At 37.0% G+C, this 22,906-nt stretch overlaps 1 protein-coding gene across 1 annotated transcript in view; it reads left to right on the top strand.

Annotated features, from left to right (window-relative positions):
- Window positions 1-1,298: 1,298 nt before the first annotated feature.
- Window positions 1,299-22,906, top strand: part of ano5a (anoctamin 5a) — a 35,278-nt gene continuing 13,670 nt past the window's right edge. The window contains exons 1-12 of the mRNA XM_073831479.1: window positions 1,299-1,425; window positions 4,520-4,627; window positions 6,559-6,627; window positions 9,761-10,045; window positions 10,158-10,268; window positions 10,410-10,525; window positions 11,884-12,018; window positions 12,252-12,357; window positions 12,447-12,507; window positions 13,949-14,100; window positions 18,569-18,643; window positions 22,670-22,898. Coding sequence (XP_073687580.1) covers window positions 1,396-1,425; window positions 4,520-4,627; window positions 6,559-6,627; window positions 9,761-10,045; window positions 10,158-10,268; window positions 10,410-10,525; window positions 11,884-12,018; window positions 12,252-12,357; window positions 12,447-12,507; window positions 13,949-14,100; window positions 18,569-18,643; window positions 22,670-22,898 — 1,477 coding nt within the window. The 5' untranslated portion in view covers window positions 1,299-1,395. The remainder of the gene's footprint in view (window positions 1,426-4,519; window positions 4,628-6,558; window positions 6,628-9,760; window positions 10,046-10,157; window positions 10,269-10,409; window positions 10,526-11,883; window positions 12,019-12,251; window positions 12,358-12,446; window positions 12,508-13,948; window positions 14,101-18,568; window positions 18,644-22,669; window positions 22,899-22,906) is intronic.

Genomic DNA, 22,906 nt, shown 5'->3' with positions numbered 1-22,906 from the left:
TTAAGATTAAGGGTCTGGGATCGAGCAATGAAAACTAAACTCGAGGGGCGGCACCAAGCATGCATTTGAAACACTCACTGCACACAATTGGATAACGCCACGACCAAACACAACAATACACGCTTAGCTACCAGCAGAGCTAAATGATGTTTCATTAACAAAGTTCGAGAGAAGCGCGTCAGATGCTTAGCGTAAACATCACAAGAGGAGCCCACTCAAGTCAATCAGCGCCATAGGTTTAAATACAGCAGACTCACCTCAATTCACTCGATGGTTTATCAGTAAACCTCCACCACCCCATCTCATCACTCCGAGTTCTCGCTACTCCTATTGGGGGGTAATGTACTCTGGGTTTGGGCCACTCCCGAGCTCGGAGCCCTTCACCGGACAGCACGCCAAACATGCACTACTATTCTCCGGATAATTATACGTAAGCGTGAACTCGTGAACTGATAGATTAATCTCTTGCCGTATCCAGTCCTTCTTGCAAAGGAACGATTCGAGTTTTCGGTTTTCTGTTCCTCTTTTATATGAAAAGCCAAGTCTAACTCGTTCATTGTAGCGGCTAAAGCCGTTTAAACAACTGGTGTTCATCTGTAGCGACAGCGATCTTTCAAAGTTTACTAAATGATTCGGACGTCGCACTCGCAGCGCTGTCGTCATCAGCTTAGCTCGCCTCTGTCCCGCCTACATCAGATACACCGATTTGATTGGTTCCCACAACTGCTTACGTAATGCAGTAACCTGCATCATTGCTCGATGCCAGAGTGTCTTCCAGAGACAATTCAAATTGTGCTCTCGCGAGACCTCTGGATTTCCAGGGTAAGCCATAAATGCAATGGTACTAATAATTGGCATAATTCTTTCGGTTTTTCGGTTTTCGGCCTTGGTTTCCTCTTTTTCGGTTTTCGGTTTTGGCCAAGAATTTTCATTTCGGTGCATCCCTAGTATTGACACAAAATCTTAAAATAATTTGTAAGCATAAGAATTAACATGAAAGGACTTAATTTGAAATAAAATAATGCATCATCATTTGGCGTCACTAAACAATACCCTAGCAACTCCACAGCAATGGGATGAATAAATACCTCAGAAACACTCCAGCACCGCTCTCCTGTTTCCTCCAGAACATGTTTAAATCAGCTTGGCATTGTGATTACATTAGCAGGACGGCGTCCGCCCAGCTGACATGATGATGATGTCATCTCCATGAGCCCCCTGCTCTCTGTCTCTCTCATCCCTCTCTATTAAGGACTGGGTGTGTGTGTTTCCTAAAGGAGCGCTGCTCTACAGAGCGTGTGTATGTGTGTGTGTTTGCGTATGGATGTGTCCGATTAGCGGGGCTGTTGTAGGAAGGGAGGTGGTCTCCGCCTCTGGAGACTGCCAGAATCGTGAATGATGCAGCACTTGATAAACGGATTGGAGGTAAAGTCTTTCTATTTTCTTTATTTCTCTCTCCTTCCCCCATCTCCCGTCTGCTGTTTGAGGAAGATCTCTGGGGAATTTGATCATCAGGGGTCCTGACATTACTATAGATGGCTGAAGGGTGGATGCGTTTACTAATGGATGTTGGTGTGTATTCCTCAGATGTGTTCTTTAAATGCGTTAGCCGTAGACTGCTGGTAATCATCTGGAGGTTTGTTTGTAGGTTGCCGTAAGAAAATGAGCAGTGTTTGCCGGTTAAACCTCAGAAAGATGTTGTTTGGTTTGGTCACACCTATGAAAGTGGCCGTGAGAGAATGTAGAGGTGTGGGCTAGCTTTGTGGTCACTAGCAACATTTGTTTGTGTTATGCACTGTACGTAAGTTATTTTTAGTTGTTCTTGAACAGCTGCAGACTGACAGGCCTGGAGCAGCACTGCTGTTCCTGCCGATGTTATTTCCTGGCTCTGAGTGAAGCCTGCAGTTGTTTCACTTTGGCCATGTCACTGCAAGCTCCTCTCATGGCTGATCTGAGGTCAGTGCTGTCATGCATCTAATGCATGAAAAGGGGATATTACTTTTAAAGTTTAAAAAATACAACTGGGTGGATTTGTATCATTGTAGGGTAGTTGTGTACACAAATTGCCAACACACATTAATGTTCAAACAACTTGTAAAAGTGAATTTTGCATCCGATGACCCCTTTAAGAAAAGATGTTCAAGACACTTGCCTGGTGTTGAAGACATGTGTCTCTGCAGAGACCTTCCTCAGTGTTTATGTTAGTTTAGATCAGGAGATAGTCTAATTGTCCTAAACAGCAGGTGGCAGCAAACACATTGCTGTATAATTCAATACATAGAACCAGTGTTGCCAAGTCTGTGGTTTTCCGGCAGAACTGGGATACTTTAACACTGTTGCCGCGGGTTGTTTTTCATGTCCGTGGGTTGAAGCAACCCCAATAACATGATGCTTAGCCTCTGGGATGCTAATGTTACCAGGGAAGCCCTGCAAAAAACAAAACAAAAAAAAAAACATGTATTTTACCCACTGGAGCGCGTTTTTTACCGGGGAACCTCCTTCGAAACCGATTGGGCTACTTTTGGGCTAGTTTTACTAGCAGTTGGGCAGGTTTTGTTGTAAAACCCTAGCAACCCTGCTTAGAACTGTAGGAGAGGATTGTTAGTTGAGGGCTGTGCCATAATTCTACCTAATTATTCAGTATCACATTTTAGATCAGTTTTGCCACTATAATGGAGACTAAACGGGAAGCAAAGAGGAGGATGGGATTGAAAAGGACCAACAGCTGGGATTTGAACTCGGGTTGCACACAACTGCACTCTGTGTCGAGCTTTAGCGAAATTGTGTACATTTTGGCTGTAGTTTATGTACCAACTTCTATAACTTACGTAGATGTCTTCTATTTTAAAAATACACTCAACAAAAATAAACCATGAACAAAATACAGAAGTAATAAATGTTGCGTTTTTAATCAGGGTTTGGGTTTGTGTTAAAAGGCATAGTTCACTCCAAAATTAAAATTATGTCATTTACTGATCTTCATGTCATTCAAAACCTTTCTTTCTTTTGCTGAACACAAAAGATATTTTTTAAAAATGTGGGCAATTAAACAGTTTCTGGTGCCCATTGACACATTTCAGCCTGTTTGTGTGCACCTTAAATGGGGAGTGTGTATGTGAAGTTTTAGTTCAAAATACCTAATAGATAATTTATTATAGCTTGTTAAAATGGTCACTTCTAGGTTATGAGCCAAAACGCGCCGTTTTTATGTTTATTAATTTAAATGCAAATGAGCTGGTGCTCCCGGCCCCCTTTCAGAAGAGGGCGAAGCTTCAAGAGCCGTCAAAAACAAAACAGGACAATCTCACGCACTGAAACTCTCAGTAGCAGTGTTTAGCCTTATGTGAATAAATTATGAAGTAACAAATGTTGGGTTTTTTAATCAGGGTTTGGGCTATTGGTAAAAAGCATAGTTCACCCCAAAATTAAAATTGAAAAATGTGTGTAACCAAACAGTTGACACATTTCAGCTTGTTTTGACCATTTAGCTGCACACCTTAAAGGGGACCTTTTATTCCCCCTTTTTACAAGATGTAAAATAAGTCTCCGATGTCCCCAGAGTGTGTATGTGAAGTTTTAGCTTAAAATACCTGATACATAATTTATTATAGCTTGTTAAAATGGCCACTTCTAGGGGATGAGCCAAAACGCACCATTTTTGTGTAACCCTTAAAATGCAAATGAGCTGGTGCTTCCGGCCCCCTTTTTAGAAGAGGGCGGAGCTTCGAGAGTCGTCAAAAACAAAACAGGACAATCTCACGCACTGAAAATGACAGAAACTCTCAGTAGCAGTGTTCAGCCTTATGTGAATAAATTATGAAGTAATAAATGTTGGGTTTTTAATCAGGGTTTGGGTTAGTGTTAAAAGACATTCACATTAAGGTTCACCCCAAAATTCAAAACCTTTCTTTCTTCTGCCAAACACAAAAGATATTTTGAAAAAATATGTGGGTAACCAAATAGTTTCTGGTCCTCATTGACTTCCAATGTATTTCCAATGTCAGTGGCACCAGCGACTGTCTGTAGAGTAAATGCATGACCTCTATTGGACTATGAAAGTTTTTCAGACATAAAAATGCGGCCACATTAGTGGAATTTGACAGGTAAGAATGTGTCTATGCATTAAGCACAGCTCATATAGAAGTCAAGCAAAATTAAGTGACCACTTAAACCCGTTGCAAAATCAGCCAATCTTTCCATGCAAAATTGACAGAATTTGAATAGAATTCTATTAAAAAATGACTGGATTTCGCCCACAAAATTTTGCTAACCCTAACATCTGTAAATGTAACCGCTCCGGGTCTGGCTTTTTTAGCATGCATCTTGTGCTGAAGTATTTGTTCAGGTTTTATACACGCATGAAGCCTGTGTATTTGTGTCAGGATGAACTGGTTTGAAATGTTGAAACTTCTGTAAGACTGTCATGTTTAATACTGATTAACATCTGTGACACTGGAACACAAAACCAGTCAAAAGTGTCATTTAAAACAAAGGTTAAAAAGCCTATTTGTGTGTGTAGGTGGATAAGCAGCAGCAGAGTAAGGACTCTGTGTACTTCAGAGATGGCGTACGGAGGATAGATTTTGTTCTGTCTTACATTGACGACAAGGAAGGAGAAAAGAAACAGGTATGTCATCCATTCAGTACTGTTTTATAGTTTTATATTAATATCATGACATCCTTTTGTGAGTTGTGAGATAATTAGGGGGGAAAAAAATCATAATTTGCCTAAACAAATGACTAACTCGTAAACTAAATAGCCATCCTACAAAACCATTTTTCCTAACCCTTAGAAATGGTAATTAGCATTGAGTCAGAGCTGCTTATGTAAGACCTTGTTAGCAAAATAGTGGGTCAAATGAGTTTCTGTGTGGTTTAATTTCTCTATAGATCTGTTAAAGTTTCATCTGACTGTGCATCCCTTTACAATGCTGATAACACTAGCTGTCATAAAACTGAAGGCATCCCAGATACATTTATCTTCCAATGGTCCAATTACTTCCAGTTACATTTTCCAAAGATAAAAGTTGTTGTATGAGTTTTGGTCTATTTAGAGACTTTCATGCATTCAAATGTATTTGTAATTACACATAATTAATGATGGAGTTGCAATTTATCACATTTAAGATATATTAACGTTAAATGTCAAATAACAAACTGCAAGTAAAAGGTTTTTCTTCAATGTGCTTTAGTATGTTAGTTAACACAACAAAATAAGTGCACCATTTAAAAGTGGTTCTTTGTATCATGACAAAATATTTAAATGTACTTTAAAGTAAAACTTTTTAATTTAACATTGTTAGAAAGTACATTTTATAAAAGTACTTAAGGTGAAACATGAATGGCACTTTTACAAGTAATGTTTAATGCACATTTACAGTTGAGGTCAAAAGTTTACATCCTACTTGCAGAATCTGCAAAATGTTAATTATTTTACCAAAATAAGAGAGATTATCATACAAATTGCTTGTTATTGTTTATTTAGTACTGACCTGAATAAGATATTTCACATAAAAGATGGTTACATATAGTCCACAAGAAAAAAATAATTGTTTAATTTATAAAAATTGTCCCATTCAAAAGTTAACATCCCCTTGATTCTTAATACTGTGTTGTTACCTGAATGATCCACAGCTGTGTTTTTTTTTGTTTGTTTGTTTAGTGATAGTTGTTCATGAATCCCTTGTTCGTCCTGAACAGTTAAACTGCCTGCTGTTCTTCAGAATAATCATTCAGATCCCACAAATTATTTGCCTTTTCAGAGTTTTAGTGTATTTGAACCCTTTCCAACAATGACTGTATGATTTTGAGATCCATCTTTTCACACTGAGGACAACTGAGGGACTCATATGCAACTATTACAGAAGATTCAAACACTCACTGATGCTCCAGAAGGAAAAGCCATGCATTAAGAGCTGGGGGCGAAAACTTTTGAAAAGAATGGAGATGTGTACATATTTCTTAATTTAGCTAAATATCATACATTTTCATTTAGTACTGACCTTCAGATGTTTCAAAAGAACATTGCACCCAAAACATTTTTTTAGGGGGATGTAAACTTTTGACCTCAACTGTAATGCACAAAGAAATCAAATATCTGTATCACATGTTCAAAAGTCATAGCAAAACATCAAAACAACAGCAAAGTGTAAGACAATGAGCGAAAATAAAAGTAGACTTGGTACAGCATGATAAAACACCTTTGACTCTGGCTACTAGATGGGCATTGTCCCCCTTGCAGCCCCCAAACTGTGCCTATGCTGACTTTGGAAAGTCTCACACTGCTGTATGTGTATCAGAGGTGAGAGTCTGTATGTACTTTCACGTTCTTGTTACTCATAAAGTATGAGCTTTACCAGGCCTGGGCAGGAACTCACACAGACTTCACAAACATGCAGCTCTGCAGACAGCAATATTCATCTCTAAAGCTTTACAGTCTATTTGTCTATCATAAATAATTAATAGTAGAAACTCTTCTTGTCCAACGTACAGTATGTACTGCACCAGAAGCACAAATCAGTGATTGACTGTCAGATGTGCTATTGATCTTTCATGCAGGATCGAAGGAAGGAGTTTGAGGCTAACTTACAGAAAGCCGGACTTGAGCTGGAGACTGAGGACAAATCTGTAAGTGAAACATCTGAAATCACAGTTAATATGTTATCATATTTTTACTTACTGTGTCTCATAAAAAAAAATATTTTGATTCATATCACTAGATTATCTTGCTTGAGCAATATCTAATCAGCAGCAATATATTTGATTATGAGGGCACCAAAGATCCTTTCGAGGAAAGTCAGTTTCAACCTCGTATTTTAACACTTCCTGGCAGTTATTTTGGTAATGCGAGACCAGATCCTATCTAGACGTTAAACTAGAAAATAATTTCCTGCCACATTCTTATATAAATAACATATTTCAAAACAGCAACTTCATCTGATAACTGATAACTAATTTCACCCACAATTCAGTTATTAGTTACTCATTCATATATTTATAAACCCGAGGACTAAAAATTCATATCTCCTGAAGCATAAATAATATACAGTATGTCACAAAAGTGAGTACACCCCTCATATTTCAGCAATGATTTTAGTATATCTTCTCAAGGGACAATACTATAGAAATGAAACGTGGATATATTTTAGAGTAGTCAATGTGCAGCTTGTATAGCAGTATAGATTTACTGTCCCCTGAAAATTACTCAGCATACAGCCATTATTGTCAAAATAGCTGCCTACACTCTAAGTGAACTTGTCCAAAGTGTCAATATTTTGTGTTAGCACCATTGTTATCTGGCGCTTCCTTAATCATCCTGGGCATTGAATTGACCAGAGCTGCACAGGTTGAGGCCGGGATCCTCTTCCACTCCTCACGGAGCTGCTGGACATTAGACACATGGTGCTTCTCCACCTTACACTTGAGGATACCCCACAGGTGCTTAATAGGGTTCAGGTCTGGAGACATACTTGGCCACCCCATCACCTTCACCTTCAGCTTCCTCAGCAAGGCAGTTGTCATCTTGGTGGTGTGTTTGGGATCAGTATTGTGTTAGAAAACTGTCGTTCGGCCTAGTTTCTGGAGGAAGGCATCATGTTCTGCTTCAGAATGTACAGCACATAATGGACTCCATGTTTCCCTCAATGAACTGCAGCTCCCCAGAACCAGCAGCACTCATGCAGCCCCAGACCATGATGCTACCACCTAGGGCTGTGCGATAACACGATATTTGATCGTGCACGATCAAAATTACTGCACGATCCACTTTTTCAGAAAAATCGTTGTATCGCCATATATAGTGCACAACACGTTTATCCTTAGCAGTTCGATAGACGGCGCCAGGTTAACAATCTCGTATATGTTGCTCGTAAATTCAGTGAGATTAAGTGACGGAGTCAGTGACAATGGAGGGAAACACGGAGGAGTTGGTTCCTAAAAAAATGCAACTTCTGTAATATGGAAATGGTTCGGATTTTTGCTAACAGACACAGCGCAAACAACAGGTATTTGCAAATGTTGCAATGATAAGATTCGCACGACGAACCTTTTTAACCACCTCAAGAGAAAGCACCCGAAAGAATATGCAGAGAGTCAAATTTTAAAAGGACCCCACGCGAGTACATCACCAGGTACAACCAAGCAGCCAGAAACGACAAAGGCTTACGAAAGAAACATATCAGAAAGGAACTCCGTATGAGAGAACGAGCAAGCACTGGAAAGACGTAACTGATGCCGTGACATTTTACCTGACCAAAGACATGATTCCTATAAAGACTGTGGAAAATGAGGGCTTTAAAAGACTGTTCAAAGTCGTAGATCCACGTTACGAAATACCCAGTCGCAAATATTCCTCCACTACCATTCCACAGCTTTACGCGCTTGAATGTTGGGGACTGAAAGAAGCAAACATGACCTGTATGACGACAGATAGTGGGGCCAATATGGTGAAGGCATTGGAGCTCAACAGCTGGACTCAGTAATTGTAATGCAAGTCTTGCTGAATGTTCTTTCTTTGCAGAATAGCACTTGCATTAAATCTTCACTTGATTAAAATATTCTTAAACATACATGGTAAGAGTATATTTTTATATGGGGACATTAGTTTGGTTGTATTGTACCTTTGTAATTTGCAAAATAATCTTTAAAAACCAACTTGAAAAAGAATCGGGATAAAAATCGTGAATCGTGATTTCCCCAGAAAAAATAGTGATTGATATTTTTTCCATATCGCCCACCCCTACTACCACCACCATGTTTGACTGTAGGCAAGAAACAATTTTCTTGGTACTCCTCACCAGGGAATCGCCACACATGCTGGACACCATCTGAGCCAAACAAGTTTATCTTATAGTCTCATCAGACCACAGGACATGGTTCCAGTAATTCATGCTCTTGGTTGTCTTCAGCAAACTGTTTGTGGGCTTTCTTGTGGGCCAGCTTCAGATGAGGCTTTCTTCTGGGACAACGCCTATGCAAACCGACTTGTTGCAGTGTGTGGCGTATGGTCTGAGCACTGACAAGCTGACCTTCTACTTCTGTAACATTTAAAGCAATGCTGGCAGCACTCATGCATCTGTTTTTGAAGCCAGGTTGTGCACCTGACGCACAGAACGAGTGCTCAACTTCGTTGATCGACCCTTGCAAAGCCTGTTCCGAATGAAACCCATCTTGGAAAGCCTCAGTATGACCCTGACCACTGTAGTGTAATTCGGTTTCAGAGTGTTACTGAACCTCTAATAGTCTTGGCCATCTTTGTGGAGAGCAGCAATCCTAATCCTCAAATCCTCAGAGAGTTGTTTGCCATGAGATGCCATGTTGAACATCTAGTGGTCAGTATGAGAAAATTGTACTTAAAGCACCTAATTTTAACTGCTCTAATACAAGATACACAACTTTGTATGATCCTGTCAAGCAGACAAAAACATAAACATGATGAATAGGACATGTGGCTTTACATGGTAAACAACATACTGCTATTATCACTTAGGGTGTACTCACTGTACAAATGGCTGTATGTTGAGTTATTTTCAGAGGACAGTAAATCTATACTGCTATACAAGCTGCAGATTGACTAGTTTAATTTCTGTAGTATTCTCCTTTGAGAAGATATACTAAAATTGTTGCTGAAATGTAAGGGGTGTACTCACTTGTGTGAGATACTGTAGATAACATTTTGTACCTGTTACTGTGCATTTAAAAGAAACAGCGTTAGTAAAAACTCATACACCAGTTCTTTTGTCATGCACGCTTGTCTTTCCAGGAGTCTGAAGATGGGAGGACATACTTCCTGAAGATCCACGTTCCATGGGAAGTGCTGGCAACATATGCAGACGTTCTGAAAATCAAAGTGCCTTTTAAAACCAATGATATTCCAGATAAAAAAGACATGCCCATGAGCTGGCTCTTTACACCCTATCGTCTACCCGAACAAGTGATGCAGCCTGAGCCCGACTACTTCACCGCCACGTTTGACAAGAGCAAGATTGACTTCTTCCTCATCGAGGATAAAGAAACCTTCTTTCCTCCATCCACACGCAACAGGATTGTACGAAAACCTGTAGAAACGCTGAGAATACATGAAAATAATACAAGCTATTACATGTTATAGTATTAAGTAACCTCCATTGGAGCGTGGTTATATTTTCTTCTCCATGTAGGTATATTACATCCTTTCCCGATGTCCGTACAGTAAAGAAGACAAGGATAAGAAAGGCATTAAGAGGCTGCTGAACAACGGGACCTACACAGCTGCTTTCCCTCTGCATGACGTAAGTCTTTAACAAAGGAAGTGGTGCATTTAGTGGCACAAACCTATTGACTTGTAGGTGTTTCTCTGGAGACTTATGATTCACAAGGTGTTCCATGAAAAAACAATAATGTTAATGTGTGTTTTTTTTTTTTTTTTTTAGTGTAGGTACTGGACCAGGTCTCGTGATTCGAACTGTGAAAGCGAACGCTATTCCTTGTACAAACACTGGGCTCGTTTCAGCCGCTTTTACAAAGAGCAGCCGCTCAACCTCATACGGTGAGACCAGCAAACACCTTGGTTTATATTTAAACTTCCTTTTTTTTTTTCTAAATTAACTCACATCATAAAAATGTAATTCATTTTCAGACTTTATGTTTAGTATATTTGGTTTAATAAATAGTTATTTGCTCTCAAATGACTTATAAATGTAAATACACAACCAGTCAAAAGTTTTTGAACAGTAAGATTTGAAATGTTTTTAAAGAAGTCCCTTCTGCTCACCAAGCCTGCATTTATTTGATCCAATGTTGAAAACAGTATAATTTTTTTTTCAGGTTTCTTTGGTGAATAGAAAGTTCATAAGAACAGCATTTATCTGAAATAGAAATAGTTTGTAACATTATAAATGTCTTTATCATCACTTTTGATGAATTTAAAGCATCCTTGATAAATAAACGTATTAATTTACTGACTAATTTTGAATGGTATAGTGTATAATGTTACAATAGCTTTTTATTTCAGATAAATGTTGATCTATTCATCAAAGAATCCTGAAAAAAATTACTTGGCTGTTTTAAATATTGCTAATAATAACAATCAAAAATGTTTCTTGAAAAGCAAATTGCCATATTAGAATGATTTCTGAAGGATCATGTGACACTGAAGACTGGAGTAATGATGCTGAAAATGTAGCTTTGATCACAGGAATAAATTACATTTTAAAATATAATCAAATAGAAAACATTTATTTTAAATATTTAAAAAAATATTTCAAACATTTACTGTTTTACTGTACTTTGGATTAAATAAATCCAGGCTTGGTGAGCAGAAGAGACTTTTTTAAGAAACATAAAAAATCTTACTGTTCAAAAACATTTGACTGGTAGTGTATACATTTTATTTTATTCTTTTTGGTACACATTCTTCAATAAATTATATGCATTGATGTGCACCAATATAACAATACAAATTAATAAGCAGCAATATATAGCTATGTGTAAGTACTAAAATATCTACATTAAAACGTAAAAAGCCGATACAACATTTTGAGTGATGATGCAAATAACTGAATCAGATTTAGGCATTAATTAATTGAAGCAAAATTACATAGTTTAATTGCTGATATTTAAATCAGAAACACTATCTAGTCTTTCTTAACACTTATAAGCGTGAGCCAAGAAAGAATCAGGTATCTTGTCTATTGACATATAGTTAATAGAATATTGAAAAGCACTGCAATACTTTTATCATTTTTGTTGCTCAGATAGGATTTTTTTTGTTGAAGACATTAACTTAAGGATCCTTTTTAAATAAATGATTGCTGAATAGATGAAACCTAGAGAATGTAAGGTGTTGCTGACACCTTGAGGAAGTGAATAGATGTTTCCATAAGTAATGTGTTTCCTGTACCACAGGAAGTACTATGGAGAAAAGATCGGCATCTACTTTGCTTGGCTGGGTTTCTACACAGAGATGCTGTCCTATGCTGCAGTCGTTGGTCTGCTGTGTTTCATCTATGGTGTGGCCTCCTTTGACGAAAACGTCTGGAGGTGAGGATAAAACAAGAAAACTAAAAAGAGAAAAAATGAGTGGAGAAGAATACAGTTCATGATACGGCGCCCCTTGTGGCAGTTCTAAGGATGCACTTAATGCATTATGACTTGCTCTCTGACAAATTTCAGGAACAAAACAGCATGTGACAGAGCTTGAGGCCTAAGACACTAGTTGAGTGTAGTAATTTTGAGTCTGGTTTTAAAGAAACAATTTTTGTTGTCTTCTGCAGTAAGGAGATCTGCAGTGAGACCATTGGTGGGCAGATTGTCATGTGTCCTCTCTGTGATAAAAAATGTGGCTACTGGAAGCTCAACACAACCTGTAGCGCTTCATGGGTAAGTGACAAAAATAGCTTCCTTTTTTTTAATTAAGCATTTTTTGCATATTATTAGGTAAAGTTATACCTTCTCTTATTGCCTTTTAGCAATCGTATCTGTTTGACAACACAGCGACGGTGTTCTTTGCAATCTTCATGGGAATATGGGGTGAGTAAAGAACCTCTTTTGGCTCTTTGTAACTATTGGTCCTACAATTGTATTTGTTACCCATGCCTGTTTTTTTACATCCAGCTATGGCCTACCCTTACAAAAAAGAAGTTTATTCAAGTGTACTAGTAGTATACTTCTTTTAAACTTAAAAGTAGTTACTTTTTATATACTTCTCAAAAATATACTTAAAATGACATTCAAGTACATTTGACTTATACTTTGAAAACGTATATTTGAGCTACACTTGTGCTCTGAGAATCTGTGTTTTCATTGTTATTCGCTAGGGGTGCTATTACACATCTTCTGTACAGAATTTCCAAAAAAAACACAAGTGAAGAAGACACCGAAACAACAGATGCTTCCGCATGTAATCTAACACAATCGTCAGACATAAAACAGCATCAGAACCATAGATATGGAAAACTGTGTAACGTTATGAAATAAAATGTTGACCCATGAAGAGGTAATAATGACTGTCAAGCTTTGGGGTGTTGATCAACTCCATCTACAGTTTGATTATCATTAATAGTCTATTTTTAGCTTTTTGTTCAAAATGTTGTTTATTTATTTATTTATGGCACTTACCCACATTCAAGTGTTTATAAAAGAATGCATGAAACTAGAATAACAGGTTTTTGTTTACAAGCAGATGCTCTGTTCTTTCTTTTGATGTTTTGTATGTTCAGATATTCATATAAAAACATATATACAAATTAATACCTAAATAGGGACATAGTAGTATACTTAAAGTATGATGTAAAGTTCACTTAAAGAAATCTTACAAGTATACTTGCAGCATAAAACTACTAAACTAGTAGTTTACTGAGACTATAGTTCACATCAAAGTGTACTAAAATGCATTAAAAAGTATTTAATTGGTAAACTCTCAGTATACCTATAAGTTCACTTTTAGTATACTTGCAGTACACACAAAAAACAGATGTAAACTAGTTGTGTACTCACAGTTTACTACTGTTATACTTAAAGTATATTAAAAGTATACTTTTATATACTAGAATGTGGGTCAATTTACTCCCAATGAGTATTGAAATAGTACACTTACTACATAAAGTATACTTAAAAATATACTTTAACTTTACTTAAGTATACTTAATAAAATAAACTTGAAGTATACTTATTTTGGTAAGGGTACACCTTTTTTACTAATCATACTTTTGTGCAGTTTGACGCCAGTAGATCAGCCAATGAAAATAGGTTTAAGTCTTAATTTAAAAGACTGTTACTGTTAATGTTTAGATATAGTTTTAATTGTTATGAAATTGGCACATAGGCTGCCTAAAGTTGGTGAATATTTAATGTTCTCTTATACTCTGACTCCCCCTAATGGTAAAAGATGGTACTTGTTTCTGAATATTTGATAAAATGAGAAAAAAATAAATATATAGATGAGTAAGTGGTAATTTTTCTCCGGTGTCAGTGACTCTGTTCCTGGAGTTCTGGAAGCGGCGTCAGGCCCGGCTGGAGTACGAGTGGGATCTGGTGGACTTTGAGGAAGAGCAACAACAGCTGCAGCTCAGACCCGAATATGAGATCAAATGCACCAGCCGTCGACTCAACCACGTCACGCAAGTAAGCATTCACATCCAATGACCTTTTGACCCAGAGTTTTTTCAGTTTGTAATTTTACCAGGAATAATAATATTAAAGCAAATAATAGCAATTCTTGGTCTTTTAGATTTGGGTTCTTCATTACTGGTCTGAGAAATTCACTTACCTGCAGAATTAAGTTTCAGCTGTGCTGAAGTACAGTGCATTTAGAAAGTATTCACAGCGCTTCACTTTTTCCACATTTTGTTATGTTACGGCCTTATTCCAAAATGGATTAAATACAGTATTAAGTTGGCCTGAGAAAGATCGGACACCGATTCACAAAATTTTTTAAGACTAAAAAATAACATGTACACAAGTATTCACAGCCTTTGCAATGAAGTCCAAGGAATTGTCTGTAGACCTCGGAGACAATTGTATCGAGGCACAGATCTGGGGAAGGGTACAGAAAAAATTCTGCAGCTTTGAAGGTGCCAATGAGCGCAGTGGTCTCCATCATCCATAAACGGAAGAAGTTTCTAGAGCGGGCCACCCGGCCAAACTGAGCAATTGGGGAGAGGGGCTTTAGTCAGGGAGGTGACCAAGAAAAGTCGTGACGTATTGTCAAGTATGGTGACCCATACTTGAAATTGGCCCTCTGCATTTAACCCATCCATGTGCACACACACAGCAGTGAGAAGTGAACAAACACACATACACACTGTGAACACACACCGGAGCAGTGGGCAGCCATTGCTCCAGTGCCCGGGGAGCAACTAGGGGTTCAGTGCCTTGCTCAAGGGCACTTCAGTCATGGTATTGAAGGTGGAAAGAGCACTGTTAATTCACAATCCCCACCTTCAAATCCTGCCGGTGTGGGAATCGAACCTTTGGGTTACAAGCCCAACTCCCTCACCATTAGGCCACGGCTGCCCCAATGTGAACCCAGTGGTCACTCTGAAAGAACTCCAGCATTTCTCTGTGGAGAGAGGAGAACCTCCAGAAGAACAACCATCTCTGCAGCTCTCCACCAATCAGGCCTGTATGGTAGAGTGGCCAGACAGAAAACAAGCCTCAGTAAAAGACACATGACAGCCCGCCTGGAATTTGCCAAAAGGCACATGAAGGACTCTCAGACATAAGAAACAAAACCTCTTGTCTGATAAAACAAAGATTGAACTCTTTGGCCTGAATGCCAAGCATCATGTCTGGAGGAAACCAAGCACCGCTCATCACCTGGCTAATACCATCCCTACAGCGAAGCATGGGGGTGACAGCATTATGCTGTGGGGATGTTTCTCAGGATCAGTTTCTTGAGAGGTACTGCAAAGAACAATGGGAGAAACGGCCGAAAAATTGGTATGCCAAAGCTTGTAGCATCATACTAAAAAAGACTTAAGGCTGTAATTGATGCCAAAGGTTCTTCAACAAAGTATTGAGCAAAGGTTGTGAATACTTATGTACATGTGTTTTTTTCTTTCTGGATGCACTGTACACTTAGCCATAATGTTCAGACTTTGTGTAGTTGATTCAGATAGAGTTGGAACGAATGCTGCCTTCTCATGTGATTGAAAATTTGCTACTTCCCACTTCTGAATCAAAATTAGTATGCATTAGTAATAGTAATGCATTCAAGTGCTTTGTTCTATTTTTGCTTTGTTCATTAAAATTGGCATCAAATGGTTATGTATAAATGTAAGTATACATGAAATATATGTACACGTTATGTAAGTATACATGTTAAACGAGATTCCCAGTTACAATAATTCCAAAAGTAAAGTATGTGAAGGCAGCATAGCATACACTGAAGGAAAATGGCTCTTCAGGATCAGAAATGGATTCCGTATATATATATATATATACACTACCGGTCAAAAGTTTGGGGTCAGTAAGAATTGTAATGTTTTTAAAGAAAGTCTCTTATGCTCATCAGTGCTGGATTTATTTAATCAAAAATATACAAAAAAACTGTAATATTGCGAAATGTTATTACAATATAAAATAATGGTTTCTATTGTAATATACTTTAAAATTTAATTTATTTCTGTGATGCAAAGCTGAATTTTCATCAGCCATTACTTCAGTCTTAAGTGTCACATGATCCTTCAGAAATCATTCTAATATACTGATTTATTATTAGAATGATCTATATTGGATCTATATTGGATTATATATTGCAACAGTTGCCCTGCAAAGTATTTATTCAGAAATTGTGATATTTTTTCAGGATTCTTTGATGAATGAAAAGCTCAAAAGAACAGCTTTTTTTTTTATATAAATATTTTCTAACAATGTAAGTATTTGTTATCAGTTTTTATCAATTTAACACACCCTTGGTGAATAAAAGTATTAATTTCTTTCAAAAAAAAAAAGAAGAAGAAGAAAAATGTACTGACCCCAAACTTTTGACCGGTAGTGTATATATTCTATATATATTCTGATACTATGCATTTCTGATGCTTTTTTATGCTACTGATAATAGTCAATTTATTGTTTATTTATAAATGTCCACTGTAAGATTTTCTTAAATGTCACCCTTTGTTCAGAATTGAATTGTTTGTTAACTTACATTGCAGCTGTTCATCACTGTTTTTAACTGTTTCTTCAGCAGATTTTGTATTAGCTTTATTTGTTTTTTAGTTTAGTTTTCTGACAGTATTTCAAGTCAGGCAAGTTAAAAAGATTACTAGGTTAGTAAGAAGAAGTTTAACTGGACTCAGAGAGATGGCTGAGTGGTGATGTGGCTCATATTAGACCCATTAGTTAGTTGAGGCTGTGATGGATGGACATAAGGTATGTACAATATATTATAACAAGGTCTTGGTACACAGCTCTTGTTTTATAAAGCTTTTCACCCATAAGAAATTGTCTGGTAAGACATAATTTCAGTGTTTATTAGTTGAACATAGTGAATGCCACATACAATAGTTCATTAAATGAGAAAAGACTAAGGGGCCGTTCATACAGAATGCGTGTTTCCATTCCAGTGCTGCTGTTCCGTCATTTTTCTATGTAAATGCATCCAAGACAGACATATATGACCATTATGCTCATGTTTCGCACACGAGTGCCACATTTTTAAAACAGGAATTTCAACTTTTACACACAGTTTAATCAAGTGTGCTATTAGTATACTAATAAACAGGAAAGTATACTTTCAATCTACTTTTTATGTACTTCTGACATTTAAGCATACTTGACTTATACTTAGAAAAAGTCTAAATTTATTTGAGCTATACTTGTGCTCCAAAAATGCTTAATTATCATTATATGGCAGGGGGACTATTACACATATTCTACATTGAATTTCCAAAACACAAGCAAAGAAGAAACTGAAACAACAGATGCTTAATCTAACATAATCATCAGATATAAAACAGCATCAAAACTGTGTAATGTTATGGAATAAAATGTTGACCCATGAAGAAGTAATAATAATCAACTCCATCTACGTTTTGATTATCATTCTGAATCCAGTTCATAGTCTTTTTTTAGCTTTTTTTCAGTATTTAATCAGTAAACTATCAGTGTACCTATAAGTTCACTTTTAGTATAGCTGCAGTACAAACTAAAAACATAGAGGTAAACTAGTTGTGTACTCAAAGTTTACTACTGTTAAACTATACTTTTATATACTAGAAAGTGAGCCAATTTAGTCCCAAGGAGTATTGAAATCTAGTACACTGATATTTGTATACTTATTACATGAAGTATGCTTATAAATATACTTGAACTTAACTTGAAGTATACTTCTTTAGTAAGGGTTGCAAACTTTTGTTTATAGTGGCAAGTTGGCAAAAGAGTCATTATGCACTGCGCTTTTTTAAAAACCATTCCTGAGCTTTGCGTCTCACGTTTTTAGACGCAAAGATGCATTCAGTGTGAACGACCCCTAAGTGACAAATCTGTAGAACCTAATGGTATTTCCAAAAGTCATAATCAGATGTCAAACCATGATATAAGTATATTGGGTTTGTAGAACTTAATTTGACAGAAAATGGGCAGGATATGAAGTTACAGAGTCAATTTAGGTGTTGTCATTTCACAAACAGAAGGTGAGTTGGTAGTCAAGGATAGTTTACCCACCAGCCAATTAAACTAGATAATCTGCGTGTTTCTTTGGCTTTATTCATATTATGTAGGAACAGGAGTGGATTCTAGAGCAGACACCAGCTGATAAAGCAGGCAGGTTTATCCTGTGCTGGACCACTGTTGTTTTGTGGGTAAGCCAGGCACAGGACAACGATACTGTAGACCGGATTGCTGTGTGTGTGTTTGAGTGTGTATAGCATTAGCAGCCTGCTTGCAGTGTGATCGCAGCTTTAAAAGACTGTAGTCGTAGGATGAATCTGTATGTAGAGATGTCAGATGACTCATTAGAAACAGGAAGAGTCCTCGTAGACAGCAGTGCGGACACTGACGGCACTAGTACAGTGCTAGATTAGGACTCCTGTCCCAGGTGTGTGGTGGTGGTTGCTCATGATCCCTGCTTTGCTTGCTTGCTGTGTAGGAGATGGAGCCTTATTTACCTCTAACAACCAAGTGTGCTCGTTCAGTACTGTCCGGGGCCACAGTCCTCTTCTGGGTGAGCATCAAAACCGTCTGCTACGTTCAGCAGATTGATCATTTCACTTTTCATTTTATTTTTCCTTATATGTGACCCTGGACCACAAAAGCAGTCATAAGGGTAAATTTTCTGAAAGTGAGATTTATACATCACATGAAAGCTGAATAAATATGTTTTCCATTGATGTACGGTTTGTTAGGATAGGACAATATTTGGTCGAGATAAAGTTATTGAAAAATCTAAATATAACACCTTTAAAGTCCAAATGAAGATCTTAGCAATGCATGTTGTGAATTAAAAATTAACTTTTGATATATTTACAATAGAAAACGTTCAAAATATCATCATGGAACATGATCTTTGCTTAATATCCTAATGATTTTTGGCATAATAGAAAAATAGCTGGTTTTGACCCATACCATGTATTTTTGGCTATTGCTACAAATATACCCAAGCTACTTAAGGTTTTGTGGTCCAGGGTCACAAATATACAGTGAAGAACAAATTATGTCATAAATTGGTATTAGTACATTTAATATTAGCACATAATGTCAGTGATGTACGAAATACAGTGGGGCCCAAAAGTCCTAAACAGCATTGAAAATCCGGGATTTAAAACTGAATTAATCTTGGAAAGTTTTCAGTTTATTTAAACATCATACAGTGAGGAAAACAATTGTTTGATCCCCTGCTAATTTTGTACATATGCCCACTGACAAAGAAATGATCAGTCTATAATTTTAAATGGTAGGTTTACTTCAACAGTGAGAGAGAAAATAACAACAATGCATTTCAAAAAAGTTTGAAATTGATTTTCATTTTAATGAGTGAAATAAGTATTTGATCCCCTATCAATCCGCAAGATTTCTGGCTCCCAAGTGTCTTTTATACAGGTCACAAACTGAGATTAGGAGCAGTCTCTTAAAAGGAGTGCTCCTAATCTCAGTTCGTTACCTGTATAAATGACACCTGTCCACAGAAGCACCTGGTACCATAGTCACCAAGAAAACAATTGGTAACACACTACGCCGTGAAGGACTGAAATCCTGCAGCGCCCGCAAGGTCCCCTTCTCAAGAAACCACATGTACATGCCTGTCTGAAGTTTGCCAATGAACATCTGAATGATTCAGATTAGAACTGGGTGAAAGTGTTGTGGTCAGATGAGACCAAAATCCAGCTCTTTGCCATCAACTCAACTCGTCATGTTTGGAGGAGGAGGAATGCTGCCTATGACCCCAAGAACACCATCCCTACCATCAAACATGGAGGTGAAACATTATGCTTTAGGGGTGTTTTTCTGCCAAGGGGACAGAAGAACTGCACCGTGTCAAAGGAACGATGGACGGGGCCATGTACCATTAGGGCCTAGGCATTGTAGCCAGCCAGGGCATTAAAAATGGGTCATAAATGGGTATGACCCAAAACACACGGCCAAGGCAACAAAGGAGTGGCTCAAGAAGAAGCACATATAGGTCCTGGAGTGGCCTAGCCAGTGTCCAGACCTTAATCCCATAGAAAATCTGTGGAGGGAGCTGAAGGTTCGAGTTGCCAAACGTCAGCCTCGAAACGTCAAAGACTGCAAAGAGAAGTAGGACAAAATCCATCCTTGAGATGTGTGCAAACCTGGTGGCCAACTACAAGAAACATCTGACCTTTGTGATTGCCAACAGGGGTTTTTCTAAATTATGTTTTGCGAAAGGGGTTAAATACTTATTTCACTCATTAAAATGCAAATCAATTTATAACTTTTTTGAACATGTTTTTTCTGGATTTTCTTTGTTGTTATTCTGTCTCTCACTGTTCAAATAAACCAACTATTAAAAATTATAGACTGATAATTTCTTTGTCAGTGGGCAAGCGTACAATATCAGCAGGGGATCAAATATTTTATGCCATTGTGAACAAGAAAAATGTAAGATTCTGCAGCATTTCTTCAACATTCAAATAAACAAATTTGTTTAATGCTCTTTTGAACTTTGGAGCCTATTCAAATCATGCTGGATAACATGAGGTTTCGCTGTGGTTTAAGCAAAAAGGAGACACACCAAATACTAAGACATTCTGAAATTTAAGATCATTTTTTTTAAATAAAACTCTCCACTCATTATAGAATATACAGAAGCATTTTCACTAGTGGTCTCTTATAAAAAGTGGATTTTTGAACCCCACTGAATATATTAGCTCTGTTCCAATGTGAGCTCCCTACATATATCGCATACAAGTATGTATTTTAATACCAAAATGTATCAAAATTGCTAATTATGTAATATTTGTTCTTGGTATGTACTTACATGCTTATTAGCAACATGCTAATATCAGATAAAGCTGAAATAATTTGTAAATCAAATCTCCTTTAAACTTTGCATGAGGAGCACTTTTTGTGTAAAGTTGGGTGTTAAATTACGTATTGTCTGCAGTGTTCCAAATTAGGAACGTTCTGCTCTAGTTAGTATGCTGCCTGGCTGCCTGTATTGGTAGTATAGGTAGTAATAAGATGTGTCCCAAAGTGTGCACAATTCATATCAGAGCTGGGTACTGATTACATGTAATCTGGATTACTAATCAAATTCCAAAAATGAATTACTTGTAATTAGTTTAGGTTACTTTTTAAAATAAGGCTTCAGTTACTTTTCCATGGATTACATGATTACATATTGTTTACACAATAGCAATAAAGTATTCATAATTAATTGATTCTCCCAATTCCTCTTTTTTTATGTTTTAAATGTTCCTTTCTAAAGTAGCCTACTTCCAGTCTTCCAGTTTTATTGATATTTAGCCAGAGATCAGTCATGATTCAGGTGAGGACAGCACTTGACCACTTGATTTACAAAATCGTTTCAAGTTTAAGAAGGGTTTCAACTTTGCATCGACTACTGAAGAAATTAATTTGTTATTTTAATTATCACTCTGTAGGTTATTTACCCATGTATTACTATGTCTTTGAAAGGTTTTTGTCTTTACAAACTTTAAAATTCACTAACTTTTTTGTTATCTGATATTCGTTCACCTAATATATTTACTTAAAGTGCCCCTGAGATTTTCAAATAAGTATTTAATAATTATCACATTTGCATGTTCATGTTTCTCTGACATTGGTTATACTATGACATCAAAATAAAACACTTACAAAAAAAAAATTATATTTATTTTTTTAGTAAGTGTTTTATTTTGATTGATTTTAAAATGATTTATTTTATTATTATTATTATTATTATTAGCTTTCATTAAACTCAGAACCCCCTGTAGTTTATTCACAAAACCCAGTTTGGAAAACTTGATATAATGTAATGTTTAACGTTAATATTGTTTATTTTCATATCAATATGGTACAAGATTATCCTGTTTAAATCAATGTGATTAACAAGTCAGGTCAAAAGTAATCTAAAAGTAGTCAGATTATATTACCTAAAATGTGTAATGTAATGGATAACATTACTAACTACAATTTCTGTCATGTAATTTGTAATCTGAATGGATTACAATTTGTAAGTAATCTACCCAACTCTGCACACTATACACTATGCACTATGTACTTCACCATCTAGTTTATGAAGGTTATTTTTATCACCCAACATAAGAGTCAGTTCCCCTTCATTATGTAATTAAATCTGCATGTGCAAATGTGTTTAAATGTGTACACTTTGTTTTTTTGGTTAATAAAATGCATTATCCAGGCTGGGACGCATCTGCAATTTTGGAACAGAGCTAATATATACAGATATTATACTGTATTGCTGACAGGTTATTGCATAATCTGTGTTAGACTTAATATTGAATGTGAATAAGTCACTGGACTGTATGGACACAGAATCCCACATCAGTAAGTTAAATCAGCAAATCCGTCGAATATTTTGCCTGAAGTTGCATGTTATAACCATCATGTAGCATGTTTACTGTTTTGATGTGTCCTAGTTAGCTCTGCTTGTTCGTAGTTTCCAGTTTAACAATATTTTTGTATGGTCAATTGAGTAATAATACTAGTTGCAGTGAGTGAGTTGTTTTGTGTGTATGACGTATACTTCTCTCACTCCAAAACCCAGATCTCTCTGATTATCGCCAGTATAATCGGTGTGATTGCATACCGCCTGGCGGTGTTTGCGGCGTTTGCCAGCGTTATGAAGGACAGCCCCACCAATAAGCTGGATGTGGTTGGCACCTTTATCACGCCCCAGTTGGCCACATCCGTAACTGCTTCCTGCATCAACTTTGTCATCATCATGATTCTCAACTTCCTGTATGAGCGCGTAGCCATAAAGATCACTGATATGGGTGAGTCT

Source organism: Garra rufa, chromosome 25, assembly GCF_049309525.1.
Source record: "Garra rufa chromosome 25, GarRuf1.0, whole genome shotgun sequence".
Taxonomy (NCBI): domain Eukaryota; kingdom Metazoa; phylum Chordata; class Actinopteri; order Cypriniformes; family Cyprinidae; genus Garra; species Garra rufa.
Note: the sequence above shows the minus strand (reverse complement) of the source record. Positions and strands in the feature narration are given on the sequence as shown.